General features: G+C 35.5%; 1 protein-coding gene across 2 annotated transcripts in view; it reads right to left on the bottom strand.

The window, feature by feature from the left end:
• LOC122889227 (bifunctional heparan sulfate N-deacetylase/N-sulfotransferase 4) overlaps positions 1-13547 on the bottom strand; it is a 239227-nt gene that overhangs the window by 34388 nt on the left and 191292 nt on the right. For both annotated transcript variants that reach the window (XM_044224144.1, XM_044224145.1), the window contains exon 6: positions 5112-5294. In XM_044224144.1, coding sequence (XP_044080079.1) covers positions 5112-5294 — 183 coding nt within the window. The remainder of the gene's footprint in view (positions 1-5111; positions 5295-13547) is intronic.

Below are 13547 nucleotides of genomic sequence, written 5' to 3'. Positions count from 1 at the left end.
CACTGAGCCACCCAGGCACCCCCAAAACAGAGCTAGGTGCCATATTCTTTTTTTTTTTTTTTTAAAGATTTTATTTACTTATTTGACAGACAGAGATCACAAGTAGGCAGAGAAGCAGGTAGAGAGAGAGGAGGAAGCAGGCTCCCTGCTGAACAGAGAGCCTGATGCGGGGCTTGATCCCAGGACCCCAGTGATCTGAGCTGAAGCCAGAGGCTTTAACCCACTGAGCCACCCAGGTGCCCCTGGTATAATATTTATTGGCCAAAATTTTTTTTTTTTAAGTACTTTAATCTCATCTTCAGAAGCTACACATAGTAACTCCTTGTTGCCTATCAAATCCAGATGACTCTGGTAGCTTTCAAAGGTTTCCCAGCTGCCTTACATTTGCTTTTCAAGGTTAATTCCCATTGGATCCCTACTTTCTTTAAGAAACAAGTGTGCCATTTTGACTGTTCTCTGTACACATGTACACACCTCTGTTTTGCTTATTCATTCATGAGATTTTAATGATGGCAGCTATGGTACTATGCTAGGTTCTGGGTTACAAACATATATAAACATAGTCTCACCCCTTAAGGTTTGCATGAGCTGGTGTATGACAGGCCTAAATGTCTATAAGACCATATGGCAAGTGCAATGATAGAGTCATAAATAAGGTAGAGAGTGGAAAGGAGAGGAATAAATATGAAAACGAATTCATAATGTCATTTTGTTCACACAGCCAGGAGCTACTACGGTTTGTAAGTTCTCTGAAAGCAAAGACCTTTCTATTATGTAGGTACTTCAAAAGTATAGGTCAAATAACTTCACACTGAATACACCACCAAATTCTTCTCCAGTAGCCAGGTATGCCTAAAATCTCCTCCAACAGAGAGAGCCAATGATAGAAGTAGATTTATTTTTCTAAATGTGAAGCTGCCATCTTGGTGTGGTTGGAACTATGCTGGAGTAGGAATAAGAAGACCTGGGCTTTACCTCTGACTTGTCCCTAGTCATCCAAGTACCTTAGAACAAGATATTTCACCTCACTGGGTGTCACTTGTGTCTTCTCTAAAATGAATAGGTTGAGCTAGATGTCCCTAACTTCTCCTGCTCTCACAATCTATAATTCTCTGTGTCAGAAGTCATTTTTTCCTTCAGTAGGCATATAATAATAGAATCTACAATGTGTATGTTGCTAGACCTTGTGATTTGTTTATGTCACAGATGTTCACATCTCATCATTTCTAAGCTGGAGTTAGATGATTTCACAGCTAGAGTCAACAACAAAGGTGCTAACCTCCTAAGGCTAGCACCCTGTGATTTTCTCTCCTACTTCTTTAATCCTGGGGATACTGGCATGGAGAGAGAGACACTGCAGCTCTTTGAGCATTCACTTGGTCACACGGGCAAGCGGGAATCTACATCACGCTTGGCATGTTTGTTGATAGTGGGAGTCTGGAGTGACTGAGGGAAGATTGAGTCTGAGCTAACCTGACAGCTTGAGAGCTTAAAAGCATCGATTAGTGAATGTGCAATAATCTGACCTTCTAAATGCCTCCTTGTTGTGGTTTTGGTTTCCATAATGAGAATTAAAAAAGAAAAAAAAAAGAAAGAAAGAAAGAAAAAAGAGAAAAAGGAAATCCTATTCTTTCCTGCTTCATCGTAATTAGTGTCCCAAAACAAAAGGGGTACGAGTTAACAGGAACCTGTGAGAATACTTTTAAGAATCTTACACACTCAGGACTACAATGAGGAGGATAAACTCGAGGGATAGAGTTCCATGTGTGTCTTCAGCATGTATTTTCACATTTAGCAGCTTTGAAAGAATCCGCTTCCAGTGAAGGGATCACAGACACATTCTGGGTTGTTCTTACCATGCTGTCCATTGATAGATACTCATATTGCACTTTTTAATTAGGTGACAAAGCAGTTTCACATATATGGTAGTTGGTGCTAATGAAAATTTCCATAAAGAACCAAAGGAAACTAAATAGATGTGAAGATCATCATTATTCATGTTGTATTTTTATTTGTAGTAATAAAAAAGTGTAAATTAAAAACCTAGAGAAAAATAACAGTTGACTTATTTTTAAAAAGTGAAATACACTAAATAAGAAAGCATGTTTAGAAATACAGAAAAATACCTGAATTTTGAGAATATATGACAATGACAGACATAAAATACTAATCTATCCTAACCCTGTAGGCCTGGGATGAGTGGGCTACAAAACATTTAATTAGTGCTGGTTATGCTCATATTTATTTTTGTAAAATTAAATTCATATAGTTTAAAGAACATGATGATAATGCTTACAGCTGCTCTGTTTATCATTATAAATATGAATATGGAAAGAAGAGATAACCGCCAGGGAAAGGGACTCTGACAGTATTATGCACTTTATCTCTACTTAACCATTGGCAGTCTCCTGGACGTGGTTTATCACTGGCGAAGTTTATCAGATTTGCTTCAATAAGTCAACTGTTCTCAAAATCTCACGTACCTGAATAATTCCCTCTTGATCTTAACTGCTCTTCTGCTTTCCATTTCTTGTTTTCTTTTTAAAACATACTTTAGAATATATGACACTTCAGTTAAAAAGAAATGCTTGCAACTTTATTTTTCAGTCAAAAGAAACCATACAATTCACTCGATAAAATGGGATTCTTTAGTAAATATTTACTCTTCAATGTTACTTAAGTACATTTATAATAAACTGTTTTGATAATATATATTAAAATTGCTAAACATACAAATGACAACAGCAATAACAAAAATTTGTCAACTCTCTGAAGCCTTTTCTGATTAATTCTATCATTTATTAAGAACAATCTAGGAGAGTGCCTGGGTGGCTCAGTTGGTTAAGCCACTGCCTTCAGCTCAGGTCATGATCCCAGAGTTCTGGGATCAAGTACTGAATCGGGCTCCCAGCTCTGCAGAGAGTCTGCTTCTCCCTCTGACCTTCTCCCCTCTTATATTCTCTCTCACTCTCTCTCTCTCAAATAAATAAATAAAATCTTAAAAAAAAAGAACAATCTAGGAATTTACCTCTCTGAAGCTATTCAAAATTAATTGTCAGCACTTGCAAATATTTTGTATATATTCATGTTCCTAGGTCTTCAAAATGATATAGTTTTCTAAGAAATAGTTCTATTTTCTGTTTGCAATTTTCATTCACACACCCAATAAACTAACACAGTACTTCAAATTCAACAAAAATTCAAACAGTATTTAGAATCATCAAACTGACCAATCATATTGGAGCTAGTGTATCTTTTTTTTTTTTTTTAAAGAGGGAAATAAGAAAGGGAGGCCAAAGGAAGGAGGAGAGAGAATCTTAAGTAGGCTCCATGCCCAGCGCAGAGCCTGACATGGGACTCAGTCTCACAGCCCTGAGATCATGACCTGAGCTAAAAATCAAGAGTCGGGTGCTTAACTGACTAAGGGGCTCAGGTGCCCCAGAGCTGGTGTATCTTTGATTATGTTTATTCCATACCAAAAGGAATAGTATCACTGATATTGAAACAATCAATAAATACAATTCTTAATTTAAAAAATCTCACACAATAGTAAGAGATACAAATCCTTCATCTAAAAAAAAAAATCTGCCTCTAAAGGAAAAAGATTAAGGCCTGGGGCTATTGACTCATTTTTTTTAATATGTTAGCTGTTTGCCAGCTTTGTTAAGTTGGCTACTTTTTATAGTTACCATACCATGAATTATAGATATCTCATAAATAAACATGTGTGAGAAAGAACTGATTTACTATCAGTAATTTATCAATTTTATAAGTGTGTGAGCACTTTTGAAGAATGCTATTTATGCTTTGCCTTTATGAAATCCAACAGCTACCTGGTATGATTATATACAGCATAATAATTATGTCTTTATCTATCTGTCTAACTTATATACCAGACATATAGATGGGCAAGCAACTTATTAGAAGGGTGAAAAAATTAGAATGTGTAGTTCAACCTAAACACAAATGATGAAGAGTTCCTGAATAAATCATCATAATAAGTATGACTTACTGTAGCAGCCATTTTTAAGGCACATTCTGAAATACATACTAGTGAATCAGAATACCCAGGAAACTCTTCACCGACTTTGAGAGAAAACACTGTGTTTTATTCTTTGTGTTCTCTAGAGCATCTAGCCTTGCCTTCCACATAGTAGATGCTCAGTAAACATGTGTTGGATGAATTCCTGACTGTATAGACACAGAGTCTATGTGTCTATGAATTATGGGATAAAGAGAAACACATATCCTTGTGGAGAAAGAGAGAGGATGGTAAACAGTCTGTTTCACAGTGATTTCTCAGTAATGACATGCTACTCCTCTACCAGCCGCTTAGCAGGGCACTATGTGATCTGCTCTCTGCAGCCGGCTTATTGATTGTGCGGGTCAATGTAATGTAATGCATAAAGAACCAAGAAAGGGGGAGGTAACATTTTCCTAGATAACTGTGAAGAAGCACATAGTTTACATTTTTATACACAGAGGCTGAGTGGTTCCCATGTGAAGTTGAATTATCTGCAAAAGCAATCCTAAAACGGACAATTTTTCTTTTACCGGTAGATCTAGTCCTAGTGAAAGATGAATTATATTTAAAAGAAATAGAGAAACATATTAAAGACTGAATCTGTATAAGCATGTGGTAAAAACTTATTTTCCCTTTTTTATTTATATTAAATTCAGGATTTACTTGTAGGGTCTGAGATTAAGCCTGCTGTTGGTTTCTATGTCCCGAGGTACTCAGTGCCTAACCATTTTATGGTCAGTTAGTGCTCACACTAAATGAGAGTCAAAGTCATTAACACTGAGAAGACACTGACAATAAAACAGCATCCTCAAAGCAAAAATTCTAAACCAAACCAGCATCCTCAAAGCAAAAATTCTAAACCAAACCAACCAACCAAACCCCAGAAAAGCAAAAAAAAAAAAAAAACCAAAAAACCAAACAAAACACTTAACCCATAAAGCAAAAAATGTTATTGAAGAGGATGAAACTATGGAATAAAAAAAGAAGTTTGGGTTAAATGTCAGTTTTAATGCCTCCAGAGAATTCCTAATACAAGTTAGGCACTGGTTTCCTTCCTTCTACTGCAGGAGAGAATGTTTAGTGTTACCTGCCAGAGAGGGTCTTTCTGCTCAGGGAAGAGCTCAAAGTACTTGTGCGCTAGTTGCACGGGAGGCAGAGTTTGCAATTTCAGGTTGGTCCAGCTCTGCACGAAGTTGGCCAAGTTCACAAAGGTATATAACCCTAGGCGGTCATTCCCATAGTTCGACAAATGGGTCATGAAAATGCTGATCTGAAAGATAAATAAAAATGACCATAAAATATAACATATTTAAGTTCAAAGTGGCATAGAAGCTCTAGGCAGGACTTCACCTAATCTTGGGATTTTATGAGAAGTACAATTATCATTTTAGGTGATGTTATGAACTGAATTGTGTTTCTTCCAAATGTCTGTGTTGAAACCATAACGTCTAATGTGACTTTTCGAAGACTAGGCTTATAGGAAAGTAATCATGGTTAAACAAGGTCATAAGGCAGGGCCCTAGTCTTGATATGTTTTTTTTTTTTAAGATTTATTTTATTTATTTGATAGAGAGAGCATAAGAAGGGGGAGCAGCAGAGGGAGAGGGAGAGGCAGACTCCAGGTGGAACAGGGAGCCCCTCAGGGGGCTGGATCTCAGGACCCTGGGTTCATGACCTGAGCCACTGAGTCATCCTGATAGGTCTTGAGGCCTTATAAGAGGAAGAAATACCTGCACTCACTTTCTTTCTCTCTCTCCCCCTCTCCCCTGCTCTCTCCCTCTTTCCTCCCTTCTCTACCTCACTTCCCCTCTCTCTTTCTCCTACCTCCTTGTCTCTCTACCCCCACCCCATCTCTCTCTGCATTCTTCCCTCTCCCCTTCTGCCCCCATCTCCCTCCCTCCCTCTGTCACTGCCAGAAAGCTGCTGTCTATAAACCAGAAAGAGAGGTCTCACCAGAAGCTAAATTTTCTGGCACCTCAGTCATGAACTTCTAGCATCCAAAACTGAGAAAATAAATGTCTGCTGTTTAAATCACCCAGTATGTGGTATCTTCTTATGACAGTTTGCACAGATTAACAGAAGTGGAAAGCCACACATTTGATTTCTATTTTTAAATGACTCTTAAATTCACTCTTAAAATGGAAATTGGAATTGGAGTTTTCTTTTCCCTCTCACCGCTCATTAAAAGTATAGTGTTAATTTCCATATCAGTTTTTCCCTATTGTAGAGTCAACATCATCAAACCCAATAACCTAATAACTTCTAGGCTATTGAAAAACCAGAATTAAGCTAATTCTAAAATAAAACAATTGTTTCAGATCTTTACTGATTTAGGTATGTATATACATTGAATTAGAATTACACTCAAATTGGAATCAGACTCAAAGGTCTAATGAAGAATTTTTACTTCAATAAAGAAATTGTTAGTGTTTGCATGGAAACTGATTGCATTTAGCCAAAAGCTCTTCCATACTTATTAATCCTTTTGCAATATTTCCTATCTATATATTAACTCTAAAGATATCACAGCATTTTGGTATTGTATTTTTATAGAACAGAGACTAAGCAAAAGTAAAATCTAGATTGATTGCTCTGGAAAGAGCAATGAAAAATTTGAATATGATTACTGATATAATCTATATATAATCAATCCATCAGGGATCACAGTTGGAATTTTAAAATATTAAATGAAGGAGAATTTGTATATTTTTTATCTAAATTACAAAGATTACATGTAGAGATGACTAATGCAAGTCATAAAAAGGGAATTAATAATTTTCTACAGTACACATTATTTGTGCTTGTTCTTCAATCTCATTATATTTGCATGTATCTCAAAATTCATTTTATTATTTAGAACTATAAATATTTCAGAGAAATTAACAGATAATTAAGTACTTTATTAACTTCATTAGATGAGTAACAGTAATAGAATGTTAGAAATTATAACATTAAAACAAATATAATGTAACGTTAACCAGAAAATAATATCCACAGGTCCGTATATAGAAAGTGAAGTGTAACATGGCTAATGTTTTTATGGATGCTAACTGACTCATTTTTAAGGGCTTATGTTTCTCAGTGTGCTTATTTGGGTTGTTTAAACTATTGTGAAAATAAAAATGGGTTTGCAGTAACCATTCCAATATCATGTTGTTGCAACCTGTTAGAATGCCAGCCATACAATAAAGGTTGTACACTGCAGAACTATTGTGCCCAAGACCTAAATGACATTAGATGATGGTAAATGTCCAAAGAGGATACCTTTTGTGTTAAATTAACAATAATAAAGCATTAGCCTGTTTCAGAATTAAAACAAACAGACAGACAATACTCTGGCAAAGTATTGCTGGAGTAAGTTATAAGTTAAGGATATCAGGTTCGTTGAATGCCCTTTTTACTTTGGAAAAAAAAAATCTCTTTTCATGTGTTATATTTCATGTGCTAAAAAAATTATCTGAGAAAAGCCTATTAAAATGATTAGAGATACTCCTCACCATTTTGAAGGTAGGAAGGAGAATGGGAGAGTTGGGCCCATTGTCCTTCATATGGTATTACATAGAGTAATACCATAAAATAATTACAAAAATAATACCATAATAATAATAATAATAAAGTATATGGTGCTTACTATGTACAAGGCATGGATCTAAGCCCTTTTTATATACAAAGAGATCAAATATTTTAACAGATAATTCTTATGAGGTAGGTAAAGTTATTGTCCCTTTTTACAGATAAAAAGACTGAGGCATAGTTAAGTATCTTGTTCAAGTCCCACATCTAATCAATAGAAGAGTAGAATTTAAAACCCAGATAATTTGATTTCTAAATACATGATATACCCGATGCCTTCATCCAAACAGTTTGTTAATACACAGAGTTTGGCATCCATCATTTTTTTTCCTTCTGCCTTTTTTGAAACAAAGAGCAAAGACATCTGTCTATAGAAAAAAGTGGAAAGTTTATGTAAGGAGTTTCTTGGTAACTTCAAGTTTTTTCTTCTTTTAAATTGGAATGACAGAAAAATTATTTTTGGAATCTCACATGAAAACTTTTAAAAATTATGAATTATAGTATGTGAAAGAATATTACTGGTTGCCTGCAGATTTATCTTTAAAGGCGGTATCCCTCTGATCATATTTACAGTTCATTTTTTCTCTGTGGAGTGTATTCAAAGCTTTTTATTCTAAAGCTCAGAAAAGAGAAAGGCTATTTTAAAGAATATTCTTTACATAGCTTGTTTAGATAGAAATTTAAATTAAATCCCCCCAAATCTTTGTTGATACAATGTTCTTACTTGAGACTCATGTGGAATCATTTCAACAGGCTTGGGGTATCTATGTCTGTCAATAATTTTTACATTGGCCAACTTCTCTCTCTCTAAGCGTCTCCTGCCCCGTGAAAAGGAAGTGTCCTCTTGGCAGGACTTAATTACAGAGTTTCTAGAACATAACATAGTATCAGTAGTTGATGACCATATAATTGCAATTGTTGTCATGAGAACTTCTTTATAATCACTGCAAAATAATATACATTTGATCCCAGTAAGTATGCATTTATCTCATGTCACTACTGTAATTAAGAAATAAGACAGTATAAGTAGTGTGCTTCAGGATAATTGCAGTTTCTCAGGACTGAAATTATTATGAAAAGCCAGGCTGCCGGCTGAATGCCTGAAGAAATATAATAATGTCCTAGAAATCTACCACCTGCCCTCTAGCATTATTATTTTAAGACGGTACTTTAAGGCACCTGTGAGTGTCTAAAATATGACAAAATCATAAACAAAAATACTACTTGGAGAGTACTGTAAAGATTATTTTTATATCATGAGCAGATGTATATTATCATTTTATTAGGGTATTTACATAATGCCTTAAAAAGATTTTTGTCCCAGATTAGTTTTAAATCATTTATCTGGAATTTCCTTAGGAGAACAAGCTTTGTTTCCGAAATGGAAATATCAAACTAAATACAGGGCAAATGGAAAATCTGTCTCGAGAGAGAAGCAGAGTCTGAAGATGCTGTGTGTGGTTCTAAGCTGTGACGTGCTTCTGCATTTAAATGTCCCTTTGCTGAGAACAGGAGCAGTGTCCTGGCTGTGCTCCTTGTAGTCACTGTCGCACAGGGCAGCCTGTTTACCTGCCTTACTGGTTGAAAACAAATTAGTGCTGGTACATGGTCAATTGACTGCACTTTAAGAAGAAAAATTCTGCAAGCGCAGCTTAACTGTGCATATCTGACTTGCTAAAAGCACCTATTGTGCAGACAGAACATTTTAGTTTTAGCATCGCTGGACAAATGACTTGTTTAAAAAAACAAAACGTATTCGGAGAGTGTAGGGAGAATAAGATACATGAAGAATAGGTATAGTTTGAAGCATTAGGAAAGGAAGTCAAAGAATGTGCAATAGTAGCAAATTAATTTTTCACAAGCTTGTGATATATTGCTACTATTTTTAACATGACTGTGCATGTCCCTCTGCTTATCCTGTCCTTTTATCTATTTATTTTGAGTGTTATTTTCTTACTTACACAGTAAGAACACTCTTGCTCAACACTCCCAGAACATCATCTGGAAAAGGTATGACTTTGCGCCACTGGTGCACATGGTTAGAGAAGCAGCTCATTGTACTTCACAGCATTGCAGCCCAGAGGTGTACATTGATTCAGACAAGCAGAAATCTCTCTCTCGTGCCACAAAGACAGGCAGGGACACCATGTTCGATGAATGAGTTTGAGAACAAACTATCAAGCGCTAATGTCTGTAGGCTGACTGTGGCAGGCCTCTCCGAGAGTCCCTGAGGTCTGGGAGCCTTGGCTTCTGTCATCAAGTGGCCTCTAGGCTGCCTCTCCATTGCTTTCCACATTTCTGCCTACACCCTTCCCTCAACTCATGATGGTCTTAACTCCCTTATGAACAACATGAAATAAGTCTACTATCTTCTTTTTGTCTGGTGTAAAACTGAACACCAAACTTGAAGGCACTCTCATAGTCTAATTATTCATTGGAAACATAAAACAGATTTTTCAATGTCAGATGCAATAGGCTCCCACCAAATCTGAGATCACTACCTGTGAAATAAATCTACTTCATGATGTAACTAGAGTCCAAGGAAAAGGGAGGCTTTAGATACAGAAATATATAAAGCTTGAAAATAAGGACTTGGAGAAAAATAATTCCACTTTATGGATAATCCTTAAACATGGGCAAAAGGACTGTCATAGTGACAAATGGGAAAGTATATAATATGTGAACAAGTGGCTTAGTTACAAATTACATAACTTGTTGTTTTGTATAGCATTTTACTTTGCATCTGATCAAGTCACTAACATACAAAATAATGGAGAAAGAAAAAAGAGAAAAATAAAATAAAAAAACAAAGGCCTAATTTTTATTCATAAAATGAAGCAACACCCTCATCTAACTTGAGTGAAAATATTTCCAGATTTCCAATACCAGAATAGCTTCCTTGCTTTTCCTACTTGTGTGACAAACGGAATGTCATGGTAAATTGTATGGATGTTAATATCCATAGCCAGAATATCAAACACAGTATCTTAAATTAGAATTTCAAATAATTTTGCAGAGCATACATTTTTACGTGAAGCAGACATTAAGTATTTGGTTATTAGGTCTGTGCCTTATAGTACCTTTGAATCATTTACAGAGTAGTCAGATATATGTTCATCAGAAAAAATACATTACCCTAACAAATTAAGAAAGAAATAGTAGCTTCACAGAATAAGAGATACACACTTCTTTAAGGCAGCTTGCCCTGTGTTATGCCACAGCACAGTACTTTTCAAGAGAAGCACTCAATATTAGCAGTTAGTTTCCATCTTTGCTTTTGTGGTCCTGCTGGTGTGCCCCTTTTCAGAATGATTCCATTGTGTTTAAAAATATGCCCATTAGCTTGTTAAATTATTGATTAGGCTTTTAGTTCTCATAAAATGTGAAGACAGATGGAATATAGGGAAAGACATCCCTGACCACCCATCTGATGGGCTTTGGCATTCTACTCATATTTTTTCTATAAAGAGCAATTTGTGTCTTTATTTTATTTTGGATACAGTCTGGAACCATACAGGAGATATTCAATGCCAGGTTGGAGTGTTAGACATTGCCAATTTGAATGTCAATATATGTTTAGATCTAAACACTCAAGACCAAAAAAAAAAAAAAAAAAAAAAGCCACTCACATGTATGATATAATGCTTGTACAATACTTATAGGCACCCTAAGTAATACCTTTTATGTCCTGGACAACTAATAGTTTGGTAAATGTTTACATCTATGTTTTCAGATATTTACTTGAACCTAATATATTATTCTGTCACTCAATCTAAAAGACCAGCATTAGCTTGGAATTCATCATTGAGATATACCACTTTATTTTTAAAAAATGTAATACAGGGACATCTGGGTGGCTCAGTCAGTTAAGCGTCTCCTTCTGCTCTGGTCATGATCCCAGAGTCCTGGAATTAAGTTCCACATCAGGTTCCTTGCTCAGCAGGGAGCCTCCTTCTCCCTCTGCCAGCTCTGCCTGCTGCTCCCCCTGCTTATGTTCTCTCTCTCTCTGACAAATAAATATATAAAATCTTTTAAAAAATGTAGCTCATACTGAATAATTGATCAACGATTAATCTTTTTTTTTAACACACTATGTTGTTGAATCATAGTGTTACTTTTTTTATATAACTTTCATATGATCCTGTGTTCTCCTTTGTTGTATTGCTTGATTAGGTACTAAAAAACATTCAATTTTAGAGAAAAGGAAAAAAGTACCAAAGGGTTCAAATGGCCTTTGTGAGGTTATACAGGAAATCCCAGAAAATCCAATGCTCAAAGTTAGGGCATGTGAATTCAGAATAAGTGCTCTTTCCCACATAAGTTTCTGCCAAAGACTCTGGGAACAAGTTCATCTAACTTCCTTTTATTTCCTGTTATCTTTCTTTTTATCATTTTAATTACCTGGTAGATTTTATTTGTAATAATCTTAGGTTAAAACTAACATTTCATTGTATAATTTTCCTAGAATTGGGCCAATAACATTTCATTTACATATTTTTATCTATTTTTTTAGAAATGGACAAAATAAAAGTAAATGTTTCAATATCTACATCTCTACACACATGTACATTTTAACTGATAATTGACTCTGAACATTTCAAGATAATATACACTGAAGAGAAATTATTATCTTATGTGGGAAGATTAAGATGTTTCTTAATAGAAATGTGTCATAGAACTAGAAAGTAACTCCAACCTTCCAATCTTAAGGAAACATGTTTGATTTTAACAGACTTGTCAAGATGTATTCCTCTAAGAACTATTCTTAGAAAGAAGAAGAAGGAGAAAAGAAGGAAAGAAGGAAGGCAGGAAGGAAGGAAAGAGAAGCACAGAAAAGTTCCCAAATCAAAACTCTCTTAATATCCGTAGGTCAGATGGATTGGGGGGGAAGGTGGGAAGTAGGCTACTAAGAATGATTTAGTTCATGTCTTTAAATATCCACAGATTAAAATCCAACTATTGATTCTCCTACTCAGGCTACTTCCCTAAGTAAAGGAGGCTCTTGTTCCATGTGACTTTCAGTATGGTTTCATATAAAAGGTACACCATCACAGGCATTTATAATTAATTACTGTTCTTTTAGTTGATGTTTTAACATCCCATACCTTTGTCTGTTAAAAGGAAGACTTGCTTGGGTGTGTGAAAAAATTAGACTTTTGTTTTTAAATTGGAGCAGGTTTAATGAAGGAAATAATGCCAATCAAACAACATAAAAATTAAGAGACAGTGATTAAAATATTATCCTGGGAGTCTTTATTTATTGCACAAGTCAGAAAATACAGAAAATGATTTTGGGTTGCTGGTATAACTGACATTGGTTTGGTCTGGCTGCCGTGGGACAGTACCAGCATGCAATCTGGAACCAGAATGCCTGAGTATGAGGACTGTCTCTGCCTCATTGTACCAAGTAACTTTCCTGATTCTCAGACTTCTCTACTGAAAAGGAAAACAACTTAGTTTACAGGTCTACGTGATGCTCTATTAATTGGGGTATGCTAAACTATTTTTTAAAAGATTTTATTTATTTATTTGACAGAGAGATCACAAGTAGGCAGAGAGGCAGGCAGAGAGAGTGGGGGGAAGCCGACTCCCCACTCAGCAGAGAGCCCCATGCGGGGCTTGATTCCAGGACCCTGGGATCATGACCTGAGCCAAAGTTAGAGGGTTTAACCCACTGAGCCACCCAGGTGCCCCACTAAACTATTTTTAAAAATAAAAAACATATGAAAGTTATCATCATTATGCATATTCCATCAAAGTAACTTATAGGATAGTTAACATGTCAAATACTATTTTAAATTATTTGCTTTATGTCTCAGAGAGGATATATTTTATAAATAAAGTCGGCATTTTTTCATTCTGGTGAAATCAACTGTAAATATATTATCTTTATGATAATTAACGGGTTTTCTGTTAAACCAAAAAATGTTGAATACATCTATACCAGAGT

This window comes from Neovison vison, chromosome 11 (assembly GCF_020171115.1).
Source record: "Neovison vison isolate M4711 chromosome 11, ASM_NN_V1, whole genome shotgun sequence".
Taxonomy (NCBI): Eukaryota; Metazoa; Chordata; class Mammalia; order Carnivora; family Mustelidae; genus Neogale; species Neogale vison.
Note: the sequence above shows the minus strand (reverse complement) of the source record. Positions and strands in the feature narration are given on the sequence as shown.